At 36.3% G+C, this 24,999-nt stretch overlaps 1 protein-coding gene across 3 annotated transcripts in view; it reads left to right on the forward strand.

The window, feature by feature from the left end:
* The first annotated feature begins 2,894 nt into the window (after positions 1-2,894).
* LOC128214310 (neurogenic locus notch homolog protein 1-like) overlaps positions 2,895-24,999 on the forward strand; it is a 31,046-nt gene continuing 8,941 nt past the window's right edge. For 2 of the 3 annotated variants that reach the window (XM_052920707.1, XM_052920705.1), the window contains exons 1-12: positions 2,895-3,040; positions 4,888-4,977; positions 5,286-5,360; positions 11,655-11,723; positions 12,155-12,283; positions 15,069-15,281; positions 15,547-15,671; positions 19,160-19,293; positions 20,591-20,881; positions 22,192-22,319; positions 22,660-22,851; positions 23,713-24,075. In XM_052920707.1, coding sequence (XP_052776667.1) covers positions 2,977-3,040; positions 4,888-4,977; positions 5,286-5,360; positions 11,655-11,723; positions 12,155-12,283; positions 15,069-15,281; positions 15,547-15,671; positions 19,160-19,293; positions 20,591-20,881; positions 22,192-22,319; positions 22,660-22,851; positions 23,713-24,075 — 1,873 coding nt within the window. In that variant the 5' untranslated portion in view covers positions 2,895-2,976. Of the gene's footprint in view, positions 3,041-4,887; positions 4,978-5,285; positions 5,361-11,654; positions 11,724-12,154; positions 12,284-15,068; positions 15,282-15,546; positions 15,672-19,159; positions 19,294-20,590; positions 20,882-22,191; positions 22,320-22,659; positions 22,852-23,712; positions 24,076-24,338; positions 24,439-24,999 lie in introns of all 3 variants that reach the window. The other variant, XM_052920706.1, reaches the window with a different exon arrangement.

Below are 24,999 nucleotides of genomic sequence, written 5' to 3' on the forward strand. Positions count from 1 at the left end.
AGTTTCCACGTAAGAGTACGTTCTTCGCTATCAATAAACTCCTGTCCCACAATCCCCACATGATTTGCTTTTAAGAATTTCCATTGATAACGTTTTTCGTCTGTATCAAATTTTAGTGTAGCTTGACCTAAAATTTCCATCTTCGACCTGTTTGCTGTTATAAGATTTAACTCGTTACTCTCTAGTTTTGGCCTATCGTTTCTCAGTTTTTCCCATATGTATTTTGAAGTTGTGCTTACTGGTCATCCAGTGTCAAATAACATTGACAAGGCGACGTTTTCAATTTTGGCGCTGAATACCAACAGGCATTATAAAAAACGTTCAAGGAACTACATACGTTTGTTGCCGAAGATTTAATATTTAACCCCGGATTACTTTTCCGACATGATTTGATTCTTGTTTTAAAAGACGTATATACGACCTGCATTGGTTTCCCTAATCGAAGGTTTCCACGTAAGAGTACGTTCTTTGCTATCAATAAAATCTTGCCCCACAATCCCCATAAGACCCTTAAGGTTTGCTCTCAAGAATTTCCATTGATTAATTTTTGCCTCTGTATCAATTTTAGTTTAATATACGCAGTACTTGCACGGCTTCCTATTCCCCTCACGAACTGACAAGTCAACATGTACAAATTTGCTTCGCTATACTAGCCTGGTAACGCGGTCTCCATTGAATTTTGTAATGCACGTGTATACTGCCTTACAGACACGCCGGTTTGTCTTAAACGGTTGTAAAAATGCCCAGAATAATGCGCGAACACTTTGGCTCATCATACCTGCATCAAAGTCGCCTTAAAATGCTCTTAATTCACATTTGTGACGGCCTGAGTCGGCAAATGAATAAACCTGCGTCATCGGCCGTACTCATAACTTGATAATCAATCTTTTCTGGAAGACTAGATTTGCTACCCGCTATTTAAAACCGGTCAATACATGTTTCCCATGAACTTTTCCCGTTAAACGTAGGCAAGGGAATTCCCCATGAACCTTAGACAATCGAGAAACCAGTGATCTCTATGGCACAGGGGCATTGCAAGAAACTAAGCCTTTGTCAGCCGCACCACACACGGCCTGCAATAATTGAGTAGTGTGGAGTTTGCTCATGTCCACAACTCGGGTTTTGCAACCATACTATCCATATGAACTAATATACTCTCTTGAACTTGGCGCACTTAATGAAGGAGCGAACGAAACGTGAAGGAGTTTTAATCCTGCCAGAGACTGAGCGCCTGTGGTACACGGACGGGTGTACTGTGTGGTAGACGTAGACATGGTAACAGTAGTATTTGTATCGGACAGCGAGTTCGACCAAGAACTGTTTGCAGTCGGTACCATTGCATTAAACCCTATATCAGACGTTCGATTTTAGAGGCGTAGACAAGAAATTAAACTGGTTACTAGAACTGCTATACATCGCGGACGTACTGAGGAAGCCGGGCTCAAACGAAATGTTTATGTGATTATACATGACCAACCTCAGAATAGTGGAATATTCGCACAATTATATTTTACGAATTCTATATAAGGCTCAATAAGAACCCTTTTTTCAATACGCGTAACGTGAGTTAATCTCTATATGGAATTAATACCTTATGTAGTAAAATGAATGTCACTTTTTCCCTAAACCCAAAGCATAATAATGTCCTTACCCAAGAATGAACTGGAATAGTCTTTCACTTTCCCAGCAACCCTTGACCTTCGCCCTATTCGCAGCGCCAAAATGTAGCCGAACTCGTATTAAACGAGCGTTGGTAGGCGCACGGGCAGTCACATGAACCCTCGGGTTCGACACAGGGCAAAGTCAGGAGGTTGAGAGTGTAAAACGACTGAAATGTATTCATGTTTTATACAATATATTCAATATTCAATTCATTTTTTATTCAATTGGCAACAATTACGTATCAATATTTACTATACACTCTATAGTAAAGAGAGATAATATTATTTTAAAAGGAAACAAACTGCGATTTACATTGTTAATTTTGTTTCGTTATTAATTTCACTTTGTTAAGGTTAACGTTTAGTGTTTAACTCTATTGCATATATCCTTCTTCACATATTGTAGTTGTTTAAAATGTACATGTTTGTCATATAATATGTCTCTGTTCGTGACAACTAGGACATAAATACAATGTAGTTTGCTTAACGTTTGTTAGTCCATCCTCAATGTTAATTTAAACAATATTTAACGCCAGTACATAATTATCTCCCCTATGTCGTAGGCCATAATTAGAAGTAAACAATTGTTACTTCCCTTATATACACATTGCAAGAGAATTCTTCCATTGTTTTGAATTTTGCCATTATTGTTAAGAAAAGTTGTTAGAGTTATTAAAATATCAATATTCTACTATTTCTCTCGTGTGGTTCCTTACTGGCCTAATACAAAATTAATGTGTAAAATACCTGGGACCAATATAATAATCCTACTCCCAGAAAATACCTGGGACCAATACATTAATCCTATTCCTTAAAAATACCTGGGACCAATACATTAATCCTACTCCCAGAAAATACCTAATCCTACTCCCAGAAAATACCTGGGACCAATATAATAATTCTACTCCCAGAAAATACCTGGGACCAATACATTAATCCTACTCCCAGAAAATACCTGGGACCAATACATTAATCCTACTCCCAGAAAAGACTGAAAATTAATATTGGTCCTGCTATATTTTGCGTGTCTCACATCCAACCAATTGTGTTTACGTTGTATATATTGTATGTATAATTGAATTAATAAACATGTAATGAGGAAGACGTTTGTGTTCAAATTACTGCATGTGTAAAATGTATCCTGAATCTGAAATCTGACTGAATTTCATTGGCCACTTAAGACAATGAGCGGATTCTTAATTGTTGATGATAGTGTCTGTTCAAGTTTATTTTCCTGTTTTTGAAACTTCATTTGAAAGTCATTGTATACATGGGAGATGAGATCATGTGAACGTGTTTGAATCTGCGCAACAACATGGATTTCAACGCCATGCAAATAGTTTTGATTGGCATCTTAAGCCTTTTATATTTGAATAATGGTAAGACAGCATGTTTTTTTAATACTTCTCAAATTTCCTTGAAACGAATATCTGCAAAACAATATTAAAAGGTTTAACTTCTATCTCATTCAAGATGTCTAAGTTTTAAAGGGGGGGGGGGGGGGAATAGCACGAGGTGTCTTGGTAAGGCCATAATGCACTAAAATTATCCTTCGTTTCCCCTACCACGACCAATGTTGATTGAGCGTGGGTCGGACGGCCGATATGTTGTTGTTTTTTTCTTATATTATTTCCTGGAATCGAGAAGGAATGTATACGTGAGGGTGTATATGTGAGGTCATGTTTAAATACTGTGTCAGACGACCACATTCCGCGGTGATTTGCGACCACATTCCGCTGGATTTGGAGACAATAGTTAGTCACACTTTAAGTAATAAAATAAAATGATTTTGGTCGGGCTGATTTTTTATGGTCGGTCGTAGGCGGACAATAATTAAATATTCTAGTTTTGGCATAACTGACCTGTCGTAGCTAAAAAAAACTGGCACCAATTATGATCATTTCCTCTATATAACAGAATATAATGCAAACATTTCTTTTGTAATAAGTAGGTTGTGCAAAGTTTAAAGACAACGTTAAACAAAAAGGTGAATCATTCCCGGTTACACCCTCCCAATTGTCGGAGGGCACATAGTTATTTGCAAACATTGAAGAGCGCAATAATTAAAAACATTGGGTAAAAGAAGTAAACACGAACGTTTTTTTTTCTTTATATACTTTTTTTGCATCGCATTTTCCAGAAATATATGTAGCTTGGTTGTGATAAATGATTCATGCCATGAAACGGCCATATGTGCACATGATCCCATTGTGTGGTCGACATCCTGGAGGAGTATAAGAAGCAGACTTTCTGCCACTTGAAACGTTTAACGTAAAGAGAAAAATAACTAGTTAGACAAAGATCCACCGGCAAGGTTCAAGTGCTTTCATGACCGGACTGTTATCTTGGGCGACAATTGCACACCGTCTTCCGGAACGCTAATAATTAGTTTCCGGATTTGAATGATACAATCAATTGGAGGTTGAATGATGACGATGGTGATCGTGATGATGATACACTCAAAAACAAAACAAAATAAAATGATAAAAAACATTATATTAGTTACTTATTTTGAACACCATTTAGACAATCTAAACGTGCATATTTTAGGTCTTAACATAAAAAGCTAAAATAAACATAAATATCTTTGAATACGAATATAATTTTAAATTTAAAATAATAATAATAATCGAAGTTAACATGTTTAACTAGAAATCTTCAAATGGTTGCTTTCTACTATATGATGCATTACTTAAACATGTTTTTGCATCAAATGTTTTCAAACATATAATAATTTAGTTATATGCTAATATAGACAAAGAAAGTTCTTAAAAGAAATGATCATTTAATTTACAAACGTATTTTAAACATTTTTTTAATACAGTAAAACTGCGATAACTCGAACAGACAATAAATCATTACCTGCGGATTGGTCGATATCGTGGCTAAGTCCTGACCTTAAGTATTTTTATATTAAATATACTCTTAACATCGAATAACCAGAAGTTTTAGGCCGGGCCCTGGCTTCACCGAATTATCGCAGCTTTACTGTATATGTAAATGACAATTTAAAACATTTCACATACCCATACTTCAGATCCATATTAACATATATATTCGTTCAGACATTTATTATTTACCAAGTGGTAAATTTGAAAGGATGCATTTACTTCCTCAAACATAGATAAATGATACTTTCACAATATTCGTTCTTATACTATAGTACAAACGAAATGTGTTTAACTTTATATATAAAACTCATTTTTAACTTTTATTGTGCTTTTAGTTGCTTGGGGCAGCACCGTGCAAACAACAGAAGCCCAAACTAATCCATCCGACAATATTTATACCACCGACGAAACTAAAGACGTTACAGGTAATCATTTTTAATGTTCCAGCAGTGCGAGTTCATTATTTTAAATGGGTGACGCAATCTGCAAGATAACGCGTGAACTCACGGTTTTCAACACACTTTTTTTTAAATTAAAGCGAGTTTTTTTGTTTCTGTCTTTTTTGTATAGTCATTTCCACCTGTGACCTGGTCACGCAGATTTTCATAACACGGGCCTTAGTATAATTATAAATTTACTATAGTTGATATTTCTTATGCATATTTTTAGTAATCGCTGAATTATTATAATAAAATCAAATACACATGTACTAGAACTTATTTTTCATATGCAGATGTTGATGATTCTCCGACAAATACTATTCCACCAGTGTTGTTAGGAGGTTCGGCAAATGATTCCACTTGCACAGGTAAGTGTTTAATTCTACCTGAGTTTTTCACTGACTGTGCAAAGACAGTTAGCCCCTATATTAACCAACGCTTTACTTTCATAGTTGTGTGATGTGTGTTGTCTTGTAGAGTTATGTATCTCTGGTATGGTGCGTGTTGTCTTGTAGCGTTATGTATCTTTCGTTTGATGTGTGTTGTCTTGTAGCGTTATGTATCTCTTATTTGCTGTGTGTTGTCTTGTAGCGTTATGTATCTCTTGTTTGATGTGTGTTGTCTTGTAGCGTTATGTATCTCTTGTTTGATGTGTGTTGTCTTGTATCGTTATGCATCTCTTGTTTGATGAGTGTTGTCTTGTAGCGTTAAGTGTCTCTTGTTTTATGTGTGTTTTCTTGTAGCGTTATTTATTACTTGTATGGTGTGTGTTGTCTTGTAGCATTATGTATCACTTGTTTGATGTGTGTTGTCTTGTAGCGTCATATATCTCTTGTTTGGTGTGTGTTATCTGGTAGCGTTTTGTATCTCTTGTTTGATGTGTGTTTTCTGGTAGCGTTATGTATCTCTTGGTTGGTGCGTGTTTTCTTGTAGCGTTATGTATATCCTGTTTGGTGTGTGTTTTCTGGTAGCATTATTTATCTCTTGTATGGTGTGTGTTGTCTTGTAGCGTTATGTATCTCTTGTTTGATGTGTGTTGTCTTGTATCGTTTTGTATCTCTTGTTTGGTGTGTGTTGTCTTGTAGCCTTAAGTGTCTTTTGTTTGATGTGTGTTGTCTTGTAGCGTTATATATCACTTGTATGGTGTGTGTTGTCTTGTAGCGTTATGTATGATATGTTTGATGTGTGTTGTCTTGTAGCGTTATGTATCTCTTTTTTGGTGTTTGTTTTCTGATAGCGTTATGTATCTTTTGTTTTATTTGTGATTTCTGGTAGCAATATGTATCTCTTGGTTGGTGTGTGTTGTTTTGTAGCGTTATGAATCTCTTGTTTAATGTTTGATTTCTGGTAGCGTTATGTATCTCTTGTATGGTGTGTGTTGTCTTGTAGCGTTATGTATCTTTCGTTTGATGTGTGTTGTCTTGTAGCGTTATGTATCTCTTATTTGCTGTGTGTTGTCTTGTAGCGTTATGTATCTCTTGTTTGATGTGTGTTGTCTTGTAGCGTTATGTATCTCTTGTTTGATGTGTGTTGTCTTGTATCGTTATGCATCTCTTGTTTGATGCGTGTTGTCTTGTAGCGTTAAGTGTCTCTTGTTTTATGTGTGTTTTCTTGTAGCGTTATTTATTACTTGTATGGTGTGTGTTGTCTTGTAGCATTATGTATCACTTGTTTGATGTGTGTTGTCTTGTAGCGTCATATATCTCTTGTTTGGTGTGTGTTATCTGGTAGCGTTTTGTATCTCTTGTTTGATGTGTGTTTTCTGGTAGCGTTATGTATCTCTTGGTTGGTGCGTGTTTTCTTGTAGCGTTATGTATATCCTGTTTGGTGTGTGTTTTCTGGTAGCATTATTTATCTCTTGTATGGTGTGTGTTGTCTTGTAGCGTTATGTATCTCTTGTTTGATGTGTGTTGTCTTGTATCGTTTTGTATCTCTTGTTTGGTGTGTGTTGTCTTGTAGCCTTAAGTGTCTTTTGTTTGATGTGTGTTGTCTTGTAGCGTTATATATCACTTGTATGGTGTGTGTTGTCTTGTAGCGTTATGTATGATATGTTTGATGTGTGTTGTCTTGTAGCGTTATGTATCTCTTTTTTGGTGTTTGTTTTCTGATAGCGTTATGTATCTTTTGTTTTATTTGTGATTTCTGGTAGCAATATGTATCTCTTGGTTGGTGTGTGTTGTTTTGTAGCGTTATGAATCTCTTGTTTAATGTTTGATTTCTGGTAGCGTTATGTATCTCTTGTATGGTGTGTGTTGTCTTGTAGCGTTATGTATCAATTGTTTGGTGTGTTTTTCCTGGTAGCGTTATGTATCTCTTGTATGGTGTGTGATGTCTTTTAGCGTTATTTGTCTCTGGTTTGGTGTGTGTTGTCTTGTAGCGTTATGTATCTTTTGTATGGTGTGTGTTTTTGGTAGCGTTATGTGTCTCTTGTTTGATGTGTGTTGTCTTGTAGCGTTATGTTTCTCTTGTTTGATGTGTGTTGTCTTGTATCGTTATGTATCTCTTGTATGATGTGTGTTATCTGGTAGCGTTATGTATCTCTTGTATGATGTGTGTTGTCTGGTAGCGTTATGTATCTCTTGTATGATGTGTGTTTTCTGGTAGCGTTGTGTGTCTCTTGTTTTGTGTGTGTTGTCTTGTAGCGTTATGTGTCTCTTGTATGATGTGTGTTGTCCTGTTGCGCTATGTATCTCTTATATGGTATGTGTTGTCTTTTTGCGTTATGTATCTCTTGTTTGGTGTGTGTTGTCTTGTAGCGTTATTTATCTCTTGTATGATGTGTGTTATCTTGTAGCGTTATGTATCTCTTGTATGGTGTGTGTTGTCTTGTAGCGTTATGTATCTCTTGTATGGTGTATGTTGTCTTGTAGCGTTATGTATCTCTTGTTTGGTGTGTGTTGTCTTGTAGCTTTATATATCTCTAGTATGGTGTGTGTTGTCTTGTAGCGTTAGGTATCTTTTGTATGGTGTTTGTCGTCTTGTAGCGTTGTATATCTCTAGTACGGTGTGTGTTATCTTGTAGCGTTATGTCTTTCTTGTTTGGTGTGTGTTGTCTTGTAGCGTTATGTATCTCTCGTTTGGTGTGTGTTGTCGTGTAGCGTTATGTATCTCTGGTTTGGTGTGTGTTGTCTTGTAGCGTTATGTATCTCTTGTTTGGTGTGTGTTGTCTTGATGCGTTATGTATCTCTTGTATGGTGTGTGTTGTCTTGTAGCGTTATGAATCTCTTGTATGTAGTGTGTTATTTTGAGTGTTATGTATCTCTTGTATGGTATGTGTTGTCTTGTAGCGTTATGTATCTCTAGTATAATGTGTGTTGTCCTGTAGCGTTATGTGTCTGTTGGTTGGTGTGTGTTGTCTTGTAGCGTTATGTATCTCTTGTATGGTGCGTGTTGTCTTGTAGCGTTATGTATCTCTTGTTTGATGTGTGTTGTCTTGTAGCGTTATGTATCTCTTGTTTGGTGTGTGTTGTCTTGTAGCGTTATGTATCTCTTGTATGGTGCGTGTTGTCTTGTAGCGTTATGTATCTCTCGTTTGATGTGTGTTGTCTTGTAGCGTTATGTATCTCTGGTTTGGTGTGTGTTGTCTTGTAGCGTTATGTATCTCTTGTATGGTGCGTGTTGTCTTGTAGCGTTATGTATCTCTCGTTTGATGTGTGTTGTCTTGTAGCGTTATGTATCTCTGGTTTGGTGTGTGTTGTCTTGTAGCGTTATGTATCTCTTGTTTGGTGTGTGTTGTCTTGATGCGTTATGTATCTCTTGTATGGTGTGTGTTGTCTTGTAGCGTTATGAATCTCTTGTATGTAGTGTGTTATTTTGAGTGTTATGTATCTCTTGTATGGTATGTGTTGTCTTGTAGCGTTATGTATCTCTAGTATAATGTGTGTTGTCCTGTAGCGTTATGTGTCTGTTGGTTGGTGTGTGTTGTCTTGTAGCGTTATGTATCTCTTGTATGGTGCGTGTTGTCTTGTAGCGTTATGTATCTCTTGTTTGATGTGTGTTGTCTTGTAGCGTTATGTATCTCTTGTATGGTGTGTGTTGTCCTGTAGCGTTATGTGTCTGTTGGTTGGTGTGTGTTGTCTTGTAGCGTTATGTGTCTATTTTTTGGTGTGTGTTGTCCTGAAGCATTGTGTATCTCTTGTATGGTGTGTGTTTTCTGGTAACGTTATGTGTCTTTTGGTTGGTGTTTGTTGTCTTGTAGCGTTATGTATCTCTTGTATGATGTGTGATGTCTTGTAGCGTTCTGTATCTCTTATTTGGTATGTGTTGTCTTGTATCGTTATGTATCTCTTGTATGTAGTGTGTTGTCTTGTAGCGTTATGTATCTCTTGTATGATGTGTGTTGTCTTGTAGCGTTATGTATCTCTTGTATGTAGTGTGTTGTCTTGTAGCGTTATGTATCTCTAGTGTCGTGTTTGTTTTCTTGTATCGTTATGTGTCTCTTGTTTGATGTGTGTTTTCTGGTAGGGTTATGTATCTCTTGTTTGATATGTGTTGTCTTGTAGCGTTATTTATCTCTTGTATGGTGTGTGTTGTCCTGTAGCATTGTGTATCTCTTGTTTGATGTGCGTTGTCTTCAAGCGTTATGTATCTCTTGTATGGTGTGTGTTGTCCTGTAGGATTGTGTATCTCTTGTTTGATGTGCGTTGTCTTCAAGCGTTATGTATCTCTTGTATGGTGTATGTTGTCTTGTAGAGTTATGTATATCTTGTATGGTGTGTGTTGTCTTGTAGAGTTATGTGTCTCTTGTATGGTGTGTGTTGTCCTGTAGCTTTATGTATCTCTTGTATGGTATGTGTTGTCTTGTAGCGTTATGTATCACTTGTATGGTGTGTGTTGTCTTGTAGCGTTATGTATCTCTTGTATGGTGTGTGTTGTCTTGTAGCATTGTGTATCTCTTGTATAGTGTGTGTTGTCCTGTAGCGTTATGTATCTCTTGTTTGATGTGCGTTGTCTTTAAACGTTATGTATCTCTTGTATGGTGTGTGTTGTCCTGTAGCGTTATGTATCTCTTGTTTGATGTGCGTTGTCTTCAAGCGTTATGTATCTCTTGTATGGTGTGTGTTGTCCTGTAGCATTGTGTATCTCTTGTTTGATGTGCGTTGTCTTCAAGCGTTATGTATCTCTTGTATGGTGTGTGTTGTCCTGTAGCGTTGTGTATCTCTTGTTTGATGTGCGTTGTCTTCAAGCGTTATGTATCTCTTGTATGGTGTGTGTTGTCCTGTAGGATTTTGTATCTCTTGTATGGTGTGTGTTGTCTTGTAGCGTTGTGTATCTCTTGTTTGATGTGCGTTGTCTTCAAGCCTTATGTATCTCTTGTATGGTGTGTGTTGTCCTGTAGCGTTGTGTATCTCTTGTTTGATGTGCGTTGTCTTAAAGCGTTATGTATCTCTTGTTTGATGTGCGTTGTCTTGTAGCGTTATGTATCTCTTGTATGGTGTGTGTTGTCTTGTAGCGTTATGTATCTCTTGTATGGTGTGTGTTGTCCTGTAGCGTTGTGTATCTCTTGTTTGATGTGCGTTGTCTTCAAGCGTTATGTATCTCTTGTTTGATGTGCGTTGTCTTCAAGCGTTATGTATCTCTTGTATAGTGTGTGTTGTCTTGTAGCGTTATGTATCTCTTGTATGATGCGCGTTGTCTTCAAGCGTTATGTATCTCTTGTATGGTGTGTGTTGTCCTGTAGGATTTGTATCTCTTGTATGGTGTGTGTTGTCCTGTAGGATTTTGTATCTCTTGTATGGTGTGTGTTGTCCTGTAGGATTTTGTATCTCTTGTATAGTGTGTGTTGTCCTGTAGCATTATGTATCTCTTGTATAGTGTGTGTTGTCCTGTAGCATTATGTATCTCTTGTTTGATGTGCGTTGTCTTCAAGCGTTATGTATCTCTTGTATGGTGTGTGTTGTCCTGTAGGATTTTGTATCTCTTGTATGGTGTGTGTTGTCTTGTAGCGTTGTGTATCTCTTGTATGATGTGTGTTGTCTTGTAGCGTTATGTGTCTCTTATTTGGTATGTATTATCTTGTAGCGTTATGAATCTCCTGTATGTAGTGTGTTGTCTTGTAGCGTTATGTATCTCTAGTGTCGTGTGTTGTCTGGTAGCGTTAGGTATCTCTTGTATGATGTGTGTTGTCTTGTAGCATTGTGTATCTCTTGTTTGATGTGTGTTGTCTTGTACAGCTGTAGTAGTTTTTTAATAGTTTTATTGTTAGGCGTAAAATGTTTGTTTACGCTGATCCGTCCGACCTCATTATTTGCAGTCGACCGTTAAGTATATTTAGTGATATGTTTTTCCGTATACTAGTTACTTCATGTCTGTCTTCAGTTTTTGTGTTCGTCTTTTGCTTACATACAAGGTATCACATGGAACAAAGTAAAGGACTAATTCACAGACTTTATGTAGGTAAAGATATTTTCAAACGATATTTAAATTGAATTATTTTACTCACTATTGTTAACGCACACCAAAACCAACTGGCAGTTTGAATAAAGCGCACGTTTTGTATGTACTGTGTTGCTAATGTTTGCAACTGTTGGCAACTGTTGTGTTGGAAACTCATACAGGGCATCCTCTTGGTAGTGACGTACTATTTAGCAAGATATTTTTGTCATATGTGACGTGTTAATATCACTCGAGACGATGGGTATATAAAATAACGCATATTGCAGACGACACCAATTGTCAGAACAACGGAACATGCAGCAACGGTTCGTGTGTCTGTACGGGAGAATTTGGAGGTAGGAATACATAATGCATGATACTTGTACATATACAATATAAACTGTAACTTTATTTGTTTGTGTTTATTATTTTAATACTTCTTTTATCCCACAAGAAATCAAACTCAATAGAAAGTAGTTATTATTTTACATATTACCATTTCCTACGACAGTATTTTATACATTGATATCTAATTTAGAATGCAATGATTTCGGGCGTGAAATTAAAATTAGAAACAAATTTATATTTATCATTTCAAATGGACCAAACGAGATGTACAGGTCTCTGTAGAATTGATGTAATATGAGAGGTTTATCTCGATTGTTTTTAAACATTAAACTTTTTTGAGAGAACCCCCTGGTATTACAATCATACTACACTGGAGACTGCTACTACCATTTGTATACGTATACTTGCTAGAAAGAATGATGCTTTTATATTCCAACAGGACCTCAATGCAACATTTCCCTCACGTGTCCTTCTAGTTACTGTAACATTAACAACACGAACAACTGCACCGTAGAGGTAAAAGATGGAAAAGCCGTCTACAAGTGTAATTGTAACGACTCTTGGATAGGTAGGTGTATTTGGATAGGTAGATGTTTTTGGATTTACTTTAAGTGGCAATTATAGTATTCAAAGATAAATTTTGAAATCATTATAAACTATTCACCGCTTTTCAGTGACAGTAGACAACTAGAGTTTGGATTGTAAAACAATAATCGTTATGTTCATAAAAGCAGCACACATTTTATTTTTACAGTAGTTTAACTTGTTAGGGAGTGCACTTGATAGCTGCCGAGTTTATCTACTGTTTGTTAATGCACTCAGTGTTTCAAGGTTTGAATCGTTGAATGGATATAGGTTTAACGCAGCCTAAATGAAGTGAACTTTAAATCAATATTATATAGCCTCTTTACCGCAACAGAGAGTTGGCATATACCTGAATGGATGCAATGACCCTTCTCGCTTCCCTTTGCCCGATTGTGTAACTCTGTAGATGACATTCATCGTTGTTGCATTGCCTCTTTTTGGGAGCAGAACTATTCCCTTTAGCTTTACACCTCGTTTAAAAGTGAAGTTAAATATCCCTTTCGGATGATGATTTAATATAAATTGCACAGGATATGAGGTGGAATCGCTGAGGCAAACCTTCTCCCCGCAAAACATCAACAAAAATTCAGTTGATATTGGTTTCATTTCAAGCACCCATTTAATTTTAGCGTTGATTTAAGCTAGCAGAAGCCTGTATCACTGTTCAATACATTGTGAAATATTGCTTATATAAACAATGAAGATAATTATCGTAATTTTACTTAAAGTTAAAGGGATGATAATAATAGTGGTGATGATAATAATAATAGAAATGATAATAATTTTCGTAATGGTAATGATAGTTATGATAATAATAGTGGTAATGATAATAATAATAGAAATGATGATAATATTCGTAATGGTAATGATAGTTATGATAATAATAGTGGTGATGATAATAATAAAAGAAATAATAATAATATTCGTAACTGTAATGAGCGAAAGCGTGGTCTTGTGCTGTGGGTGGAACCGGAGTACCCGTAGAAAACCCAATTGTCCGGCTTGGTGACCACAAACCAAACTCACTTGCGCCGCGGCCGGGAATCGAACTCTGGGTCGCCTAGGTGAGAAGCGAGTGCGCTAACCACAGCGCTAACCGGACAACCATAAATGTCAAACAGTAACACAGTACAGTGGTGATGGTAATTATAGTAAGTACAATAACAGTGGTGATGGTAATTACATTAAGTAAAATAATAGCAGTAATGGTAACAAAAGTTATGATAATGATGATACTGGTAAAGATAGTAATGATAATAATAGTGGTAATAGAAATTATAGTAATGATAATGATAGTGGTGATGGTAATGATAGTAATGATAATAATAATAATAGTGACAATGGTAATGATAGTAATGATAATAATAGTGGCAATGGTAATGGTAGTAATGATAATAATAGTGGCAATGGTAATGATAGTAATGATGATAATAGTGGCAATGGTAATGATAGTAATGATAATAATAGTGGCAATGGTAATGATAGTTATTGTAATGATAATAATAATGACAATGGTTATGATAGTAATGATAATAATAGTGGTAATGGTAATGATAGTAATGATAATAATAGTGGCAATGGTAATGATAGTAATGATAATAATAGTGGCAATGGTAATAATAGTAATGATAATAATAGTGGTAATGGTAATGATAGTTATTGTAATGATAATAATAATGGTAATGGTTATGATAGTAATGATATTAATAGTGGCAATGGTAATAATAGTAATGATAATAATAGTGGTAATGGTAATGGTAATGATAGTAATGATAATAATAGTGGTAATGGTAATGGTTATAATAGTAAAAGTGGTGATGGTTATGATAGTAATGATTATAAAAGTGGTAATGGTTATGATAGTAATGATAATAATAGTAGCAATGGTAATAATAGTAATGATAATAATAGTGGCAATGGTAATAATAGTAATGATAATAATAGTGGTAATGGTAATGGTAATAATAGTAATGATAATAATAGTGGTAATGGTAATAATAGTAATGATAATAATAGTGGTAATGGTAATGATAGTAATGATAATAATAATAATGGTAATGGTTATGATAGTAATGATAATAATAGTGGCAATGGTAATAATAGTAATGATAATAATAGTGGTAATGGTAATGGTAATGATAGTAATGATAATAATAGTGGTAATAGTTATGATAGTAATGATAATAATAGTGGTAATGGTTATGATAGTAATGATAATAATAGTGGTGATGGTAATGATAGTAATGGTCATAATGGTCGTGATGGTAATAATAGTAATGATAGTAATAGTGGTAATGGTAATGATAGTAATGATAATAATAGTGTTAATGGTTATGATAGTAATGATAATAATAATGGTGATGGTTATAATAGTAATGATAATAAAAGTGGTGATGATAATGATAGTAATAGTGGAAATGGTAGTGATAGTTATGCTCATAATAGTGGTAATGGTAATGATAGTAATGATAATAAAAGTGGTCATGATAATAATAGTATGTATAATTACAGTGGTAATGGTAATAATAGAAAGTAAAATACTTCTGGTGATGGTAATGATAGTCAGTATATTAATAGTGGTGATGGTAATAACAGTAAGTACATTAATAGTGGTGATGGTAATAATAATAAGAATAATAATAATAATAATAATAATAATAATAATAATAATAATAATAATAATAAGCATGATGATGATGATGATGATGATGATGATGATGATGATGATGATGATGATGATGATGATAAAATATTAATATTGTTTCCAGGCGACCAATGCGATGTGTTCGATCATTGCTCAAGCAACCCTTGCGAAAACAACGGTACATGTGAAATAAGTCAAAATACCACTCACAGTTCCTATAAGTGTCAATGTATGACGGGGGACCAAACCAAGAATTGTCGACTTAATGAAGCCGATGACTGTACATACAGGCCTCCTATCTCAACAGATGCTTTCATAACGTGCATTGACAGAATAGGTATGTTCATATTTCATCGTGTAGGTATGTACTCAAGGGTTTACTAATTAGAATCGTACTTTGGTTTTCCTCCTAAAGTTTTAGTATTGTTAAAATGCAATACAATATTGTTTTTTTTATATTTGACAAGCAAATGTTGCATTAAGATTAGCATATGTATTAAGAAAAACACAAAGGCAGACGCTGGCTGAACCCATTCACACGGCTCCTTTCTTAATATGAAATAAACAAAATATGAAGTATGAACATGCCGCTGATTTTGCAGATGGACGTGATTTAATATGTGCCCCTGGTCATACCAAACCAAAAGATGGTTGTGGCGATCGCGAGAATCCGACCACTTTCTGCACGAAGTATGGACAGAATTGCGCTGACGAAGGCTACTGTAAGGTAACCTTATAAATACTTGTATAGAATCAGACCACTTTCTGTACAAAGTATGGACAGAATAGCACTGACGAAGGCGTCTGTAAGGTAACCTTATATATACATGTATAGAATCAGACCACTTTCTGTACAAAGTATGGACAGAGTTGCACTGACGAAGGCGTCTGTAAGGTAACCTTATATATACATGTATAGAATCAGACCACTTTCTGTACAAAGTATGGACAGAGTTGCACTGACGAAGGCGTCTGTAAGGTAACCTTATATATACATGTATAGAATCAGACCACTTTCTGCATAAAGTATGGACAGAATTGCACTGACGAAGGCGTCTGTAAGGTAACCTTATATATACATGTATAGAATCAGACCACTTTCTGCATAACGTATGGACAGAATAGCACTGACGAAGGCATCTGTAAGGTAACCTTATATATACATGTATAGAATCAGACCACTTTCTGCATAAAGTATGGACAGAATTGCACTGACGAAGGCGTCTGTAAGGTAACCTTATATATACATGTATAGAATCAGACCACTTTCTGTACAAAGTATGGAAAGAGTTGCACTGACGAAGGCGTCTGTAAGGTAACCTTATATATACATGTATAGAATCAGACCACTTTCTGCATAAAGTAAGGACAGAATTGCACTGACGAAGGCGTCTGTATGGTAACCTTATAAATACATGTATAGAATCAGACCACTTTCTGCATAAAGTATGGACAGAATTGCACTGACGAAGGCGTCTGTAATGTAACCTTATGTATACATGTATAGAATCAGACCACTTTCTGCATAAAGTATGGACAGAATAGCACTGACGAAGGCATCTGTAATGTAACCTTATATATACATGTATAGAATCAGACCACTTTCTGCATAACGTATGGACAGAATAGCACTGACGAAGGCGTCTGTAAGGTAACCTTATATATACATGTATAGAATCAGACCACTTTCTGTACAAAGTATGGACAGAGTTGCACTGACGAAGGCGTCTGTAAGGTAACCTTCTATATATATGTATAGAATCAGACCACTTTCTGTACAAAGTATGGACAGTATTGCACTGACGAAGGCGTCTGTAAGGTAACCTTCTATATATATGTATAGAATCAGACCACTTTCTGTACAAAGTATGGACAGAGTTGCACTGACGAAGGCGTCTGTAAGGTAACCTTCTATATATATGTATAGAATCAGACCACTTTCTGTACAAAGTATGGACAGAATTGCACTGACGAAGGCGTCTGTAAGGTAACCTTCTATATATATGTATAGAATCAGACCACTTTCTGTACAAAGTATGGACAGAATTGCACTGACGAAGGCGTCTGTAAGGTAACCTTATATATACATGTATAGAATTAGAATCAGACCACTTTCTGTACAAAGTATAGACAGAATTGCACTGACGAAGGCGTCTGTAAGGTAACCTTATATATACATGTATAGAATCAGACCACTTTCTGTACAAAGTATAGACAGAATTGCACTGACGAAGGCGTCTGTAAGGTAACCTTATAAATACATGTATAGAATCAGACCACTTTCTGTACAAAGTATAGACAGAATTGCACTGACGAAGGCGTCTGTAAGGTAACCTTATGTATACTTGTATAGAATCAGACCACTTTCTGTACAAAGTATAGACAGAATTGCACTGACGAAGGCGTCTGTAAGGTAACCTTATATATACATGTATAGAATCAGACCACTTTCTGCATAACGTATGGACAGAATAGCTTTGACGAAGGCGTCTGTAAGGTAACCTTATATATACATGTATAGAATCAGACCACTTTCTGCATAACGTATGGACAGAATTGCACTGACGAAGGCGTCTGTAAGGTAACCTTATATATACATGTATAGAATCAGACCACTTTCTGTACAAAGTATGGACAGAATAGCACTGACGAAGGCGTCTGTAAGGTAACCTTATGTATACTTGTATAGAATCAGACCACTTTCTGTACGAAGTATGGACATAGTTGCACTGACGAAGGCGTCTGTAAGGTAACCTTATATATACATGTATAGAATCAGACCACTTTCTGTTCAAAGTATGGACAGAATAGCACTGACGAAGGCGTCTGTAAGGTAACCTTATGTATACTTGTATAGAATCAGACCACTTTCTGTACAAAGTATGGACAGAATTGCACTGACGAAGGCGTCTGTAAGGTAACCTTATGTATACGTGTATAGAATCAGACCACTTTCTGTACAAAGTATGGACAGAGTTGCACTGACGAAGGCGTCTATAAAGTAACCTTATATATACATGTATAGAATCAGACCACTTTCTGTACAAAGTATGGACAGAGTTGCACTGACGAAGGCGTCTGTAAGGTAACCTTATATATACATGTATAGAATCAGACCACTTTCTGTACAAAGTATGGACAGAATTGCACTGACGAAGGCGTCTGTAAGGTAACCTTATATATACATGTATAGAATCAGACCACTTTCTGTACAAAGTATGGACAGAGTTGCACTGACGAAGGCGTCTGTAAGGTTACCTTATATATACATGTATAGAATCAGACCACTTTCTGTACAAAGTATGGACAGAGTTGCACTGACGAAGGCGTCTGTAAGGTAACCTTATATATACATGTATAGAATCAGACCACTTTCTGTACAAAGTATGGACAGAATAGCACTGACGAAGGCGTCTGTAAGGTAACCTTATGTATACATGTATAGAATCAGACCACTTTCTGTACAAAGTATGGACAGAATAGCACTGACGAAGGCGTCTGTAAGGTAACCTTATGTATACATGTATAGAATCAGACCACTTTCTGCATAAAGTATGGACAGAATTGCACTGACGAAGGCGTCTGTAAGGTAACCTTATAAATACATGTATAGAATCAGACCACTTTCTGCATAACGTATGGACAGAATTGCACTGACGAAGGCGTCTGTAAGGTAACCTTATAAATACATGTATAGAATCAGACCACTTTCTGTACAAAGTATAGACAGAATTGCACTGACGAAGGCGTCTGTAAGGTAACCTTATGTATACATGTATAGAATTAGAATCAGACCACTTTCTTTACAAAGTATGGACAGAATAGCACTGACGAAGGCGTCTGTAAGGTAACCTTATGTATACTTGTATAGAATCAGACCACTTTCTGTACAAAGTATAGACAGAATTGCACTGACGAAGGCGTCTGTAAGGTAACCTTATATATACATGTATAGAAGCCGATCACTTTTTGTATAAAGTATGGACGAAAAAATAACATCATTAAACATAAGACAGTCAATAAGCAAAATATTATATATACAATGAAAATAATAAAGTTTAACAATTATGAAGGTCATTTAAACATAAATTTAATTACAAAAAGCATACGGATGATTTTATTTAACCATGTTTTATTATGCTAGAAGTGCAGAAATCAAAGGGGAATGCACCACTCGTGTATATGCGTACATGTAAAGTGTTTTGTCTTTTTAAGCCATTCTGTAATGTTGAAGTATGCAATGGGACTTCCAACTGCAATTTCACCACTAAGCCCTTCCCAGATACAAACACAACAGACGACTGCGAAATGAGGTTTGCGGATGGATACATAGAAACAAAATGCTCAAGGTAGTTGTTGAGTTCACATCTTGACTGTTTTTTGTTTTGTTCCTGTTTATCTGTTCATTACTGTGTTCCAATTAAGGACCGGTCTTAATGCAAACGTCGTTTAAAGGACCAAAATTTCATTATTTTTTTTTAAAAATCAGTTTTTATTTAGTTTTGAGGTTCAATATTTAGCAAACATAATTCATATATCCGATGCAACATGTGAAGCTGTAATTAGGAGTTGGGCAAATTTAACGAAAGAAATTTTTATCAGATTTCCAATCAAGAAGCATTTACGTTTTCTTGGAATGACTTAATACACAATGAATATGTTTATGAGTCAAAGTTATCAGAATTACCCTATCAACGATGTCTTTAGGCTTTGTGGTGATTGTAGTTATTTAAAAAAATATATAGATTTTAATAACTTACTTATTTGCAAAGATATCTTTAAGAACTCTCAAGACATTGTTGATTAGACAGTCTGGGGTATTTTGACACAAAAACACAGTAATAATGTCGACGGACTTTTCCGAAAGAATGGGAATGCTTTTTGATCCAAAATCTGATAAAATCTTGTTTTCTAAAATTTGTTTAACTCCTTTCTACCCCAAAACATGCACCAATAGTGTATGTCTGACTCCCCAAAAAAGTTCGTTTCTCAAAACCATGAGCTTTTGAAACGTTTAAATGTTTCACCTTCCCCACCCACTTTTGCACTTTGGAAGGCCCTTAACTAGTAATATTATACCTCACATAAATGTATCCCTTCTTTGTATATATAAACTCGATCGGTCCGTATATCACTGTATTTTGATGAAAATCTATTTTTATGACGTCAGCGGTCCATATTACATTTTTGGCCGGTCCGGACCGGCCAAAAATATAAGATGGACCGCTGACGTCATACAATTGGTAAGTGCGGCTTGCTATTTTCACAACGGCGAAAACTTTTTCCCAGTAAATATTATTATATTTGTTCAATAAAACACATTTAAATCGCTTTAAAAATATTGAATTATATTGAAAAGTGTTCGGTATAATATAAGAAATATAACACACCACTTCGGGCCGTATGGCATTATAAGGACCGGTCAGTCAGCCCCCGAAGGTGAATGGACCTCGGCTAGCGCCTCGGTCCATATACACCTTCGATCGCTGACTGGCCGGTCCTTATAATGTCATATGACCCTTAGTGGTGTGTTATATTTCTTAATTATTCAAGTTAAATTATGGAAAGGACGTGAAAGTAAGCCAAATGCTATTTTTGATTCCTAAATACACTGTGTACACATTGGAGCGATGTTTTGTTTGCTAGCGAGGACATGCTGTTTGATGGCAATGACGACATCGTGCACAATTTGACAGACTGCAGCCCTTTCTTCGATACAGTCTGCACGGGCAAATTTGGGAATGGCATTTGTGACCCAGAATGTGATAATGCCGACTGCCTATACGATGGTTGGGATTGCACAGAGAACCACAACGACACTCTTGACAAACAGCTACTAGGGGGCGTGGTCATCGAATTTGCACGCCACCCGACGCCTCTCTTCCAAAACAAGCTATCCATGCTCACCCGAACGTTCCTAAATGTAACTTTAGACAAGTAAGTTGTTTTGATGTCAGACTTGAACATACACGTGTACGTGTGAGATACCTTTCTGGGTGCAACGTCATTTAGATATGTACAATGTACACGTTAAAGTGTCAAGCCAATATGAAGGACTTCTTGTCAAACAGTTGTGTGTAAGATCGTGCAAAGTGAGTTTTTAAAACATGGACACAGATATATGATATAGATAAATCACGAGAAATGAATGAATGTCAGTTAGTCGTCAAGTCAACTTTTAAGGCAAACTTCAACTATTATATACTTCAACATGTAGCTACATGTACAAGTACAAACAGATATTCGCAAACGACAAAGGCTAAAGGCGACTATTACTGGTAAGGGTAGCTACTTGTCAAGGTACAAACATATATTGACAGACGGCATTTAAGGTAAACTGTAACTTATACTTGTACGGGTAACAACATGTACAAGTAAAAACAGATATTCCCAGACGACATGTGAGGCAAATAGCAACTATAACTTCTACGGGTAACTACATATACACGTACAAACAGATATTCGCAAACGACATAAAGGCGAACAGCAACTATTACTTGTAAGGGTAGCTACATGTACAAGTAAAATCAGATATTCTCAGACGACATTTAAGGTAAACTGTAACTTTTTTACTTGTTGCTACATGTACAAGTAAAACATATACTTGCAGGCAACATTTAAGGCAAACTGTAACTTGTACTGTTAGCATCATGTATAAGTTAAAACATATATTCGCAATCGACATTAATGCGAACAGCAACTATTACTTATACGGGTAACTACATATACAAGTACAACTATATTTTGACAGGCGACATTAAGGCGAACAGCAACTTTTACTTGTAAAGGTAGCTTTATGTACAAGTACAAACAGATATTTGCAAACGACATTTAAGGCAACCTGACTTTTACATATACGGGTAGCTACAGGTACACGTTAGGGTTCGAGAGTAATTTAGGACACAGGTAGAACCTTTTTTCTTCCACTACTCGAGGTACAACCAAATTCTCGCGACCTCTCTTATATCTTGTTCTGTCGAGTATGCAAGTTAATATTCTTCTATTCATGCTTTAAAATACAGCAACTGTCATTTTAGGTAGGTGATAAGGTTTCCAACGAAGCAAACATGCATAAAACGATAAAATACAAATACACAAAGCATAAATGATACAAAGACTTAAAGAGCGTAAGAAATATTAACATTACGTCTGTTACCACACAATTCAACTCCATTCATAGCGCATGTAATACTTGCTGATGTAATTTGTGTAACCAAATTTATAACTCAAACATGGTTTGTACAAAGGTCCGGCAAAACAGCGTATATGAAAGTGAGGGCGGAAAAATTCACGACTGTTGCTAACGTTACACGATTCCTTGCTGGAGCGATCGCTAAACTTCCCTACCTTATTGCCTACGTCGCTGACGTCTTTGGTAAAATCGTTTGTTTTATTTCCTTTTCTGTGTATTTTTATGCCACTCTTTATTTATTGGCTCAGATATTGTAGCGGTTTCCTTAGTTTGCACATCCTTTTGATTTTAAATAAATATGTGCAACACATGTTTTACCAAGAGCGCCGCGGAGCGAACGTCATCTCCCGTCTTATATCTCAATATTATGCCAAATTGCAAAAAAGGCGCCGCCACTGACAACGCCGACAAGAACAATAAGGCAATTACAATGTATCGATTTACAAATGAGCGACACAGATCTTCTTTAAAGATTTTACTATTTTTTAAGAAATTAACTAATTACTATCTAAATCACTTCTAGTATGTGAAGCGGGCATGTGGAACCCTTCAGCCAAATGTAGGCACAAATGTGGTAGTAACTGCTTACGGCAAGGGGAGGAGATCTGTCACTGGGAAACGGGCGCTTGTCTTCATGGATGTAACGATGGTTTCTATGGTGGAACATGCAGTATGCCATGTCCACCAGGCTGTAAGGATACATGTTATGTGAAAGGTAAGTCAGCTTGGATTGTATAGTTAGTTATCTTCTATTAGCATACGACAAAATATCATCTGTTCAAAGATTGAATCTGTTTGACTTTGTTATTTTGTACGTTTGCTTGCAAATAAAAATAATCTTTGTTTAATGGGACAACTTGATGGTTGTCGACTGGACAAGTTGTCGCACGATGCTTTCGTTGATATACGTGGTCTTGACGATCAGTTATTTCGAATACTTTTCTGAGTAATAACATTACTAGAATTTCTTCCATCACAGATAAATAGATCCAAATGCTAGTAATCCTTATCTTGCTTACTGGCAAATATAAAAAGTAGCCGTATGTAAAAAAAAACAAGATGTTTACCATATTTATCTACCATGGTCGCCCGTGTAAGATAGGTTTTTCTCCCACCTCAGATAAGTAGATCGAATAATTGCTAGATTGCCATACGCAATTATTTTCACTAAGCACAAAAGAGTTCCAGCAAAAAATACATTTTTACTTAATTTTGTTTAACGGATTGGGAGAAAAAGCATCAACCATAGCCGGTCGTGTAAGATAGATTCATCCCGACTCTCGCGCAGGGTGTTTTGCGGAAACTCGGTAAACCTCGTTTCCGCAAAACACCCTACGCTCGAGTCGGAATGAACCTATCTTACACTCTCGGCCATGGAAAATACTTATAATCCAAACCCTCGCTCAGATAATCTGTGGAATTTCAGTAAACCTCGTTTCCGCGAAATACCATTTGCTCAGGTATTAATAATATGTTGTCCAAAATCACATATAAATAAATGGGAAAATTCAAAATGTATTCCTTCAATAACTACTGCTCCAACTGTGTTATTTTATGTTTTGTACGTCGCTAACAGATGGAACGCCTCTATGTAGCGAATGCAAGCCTGGGCGTTTTCTTGAAACATGCAACGCCACATGTGACATACACTGTCAGGTTAGGATGTGTCAGTTCAGTTCAGGTACATGCACGTGCTCTGTTGGAAGAGTTTGGGTTAACCAGACAAACAGCTGCCAGTGTCAACACGGTTTATTTGGAAACAGTTGCACGGAGAAGTGTAACACCTACTGTAAAGGTGGTGGTTGCAACGAGGTTTCTGGAGCTTGCGCGATAGGGTGTATTTCTGGTTACTACGGATCTCATTGTTCAAAGAAGTGTGTAGGCTGCGACAATTGTGACGAAAAAGGAGCATGTCCATTGAAACCAGACAAGAAAACGGGTAACATTAATTTTACACCACCATGAATTGAACTAGTCTACATTAAAATGTTTTATTGTCAATTTCTTTGCAATGTTCATGTCTTTAGCGAAATTTTAATTGATCAATATAATTAATCTTAACTTGAACGGCGTCTATCCAAACACATTCACGTGTGACACTTCTAATGAAAAATATAGTAAATATTTCGGACATTATCAAAAACCATATTACAAATCAACACAAGGATAGTCATAGCAAATATACTAATTTGTCAACTTTAGCACCTGTCAATGATGCGGGCAGCGACAACACGGGTTTGATAGTGGGAGTGGTGGTCGCCCTGTTGCTGGTCGCCATCATTATACTGGTGGCATGCTGTTGGTGGGTACGCCTCTTAATGTGGCCAAATACACGGTGTTAAAAGTCTAAAGTATTGAGTATTCTTGTTTAGAACGCTAGTGACACGAATCTAGAGACCTAGTGACACAAATCCAGATACCTAGTGACACGAATCCAGAGACCTAGTGACACAAATCCAGATACCTAGTGACACGAATCTAGAGACCTAGTGACACAAATCCAGATACCTAGTGACACGAATCCAGAGACCTAGTGACACGAATCCAGAGACATAGTGACACGAATCTAGAGAACTAATGACACGAATCCAGATACCTAGTGACACGAATCCAGAGACCTAGTGACACGAATCCAGATACCTAGTGACACGAATCTAGAGAACTAGTGACACGAATGCAGAGACCTAGTGACACGAATCCAGAGACCTAGTGACACGAATCCTGAGACCTAGTGACACGAATCCAGAGACATAATGACACGATTCCAGAGACAAAGTGACACGAATGCAATCTAAAATCTTGTTTTACGTTGACCACATTTTCAATATGCTTGAAATATTTCGATAAATATACCGAACACAGT

The sequence above is a fragment of the Mya arenaria genome, chromosome 13 (assembly GCF_026914265.1).
Source record: "Mya arenaria isolate MELC-2E11 chromosome 13, ASM2691426v1".
NCBI classification, from domain to species: domain Eukaryota; kingdom Metazoa; phylum Mollusca; class Bivalvia; order Myida; family Myidae; genus Mya; species Mya arenaria.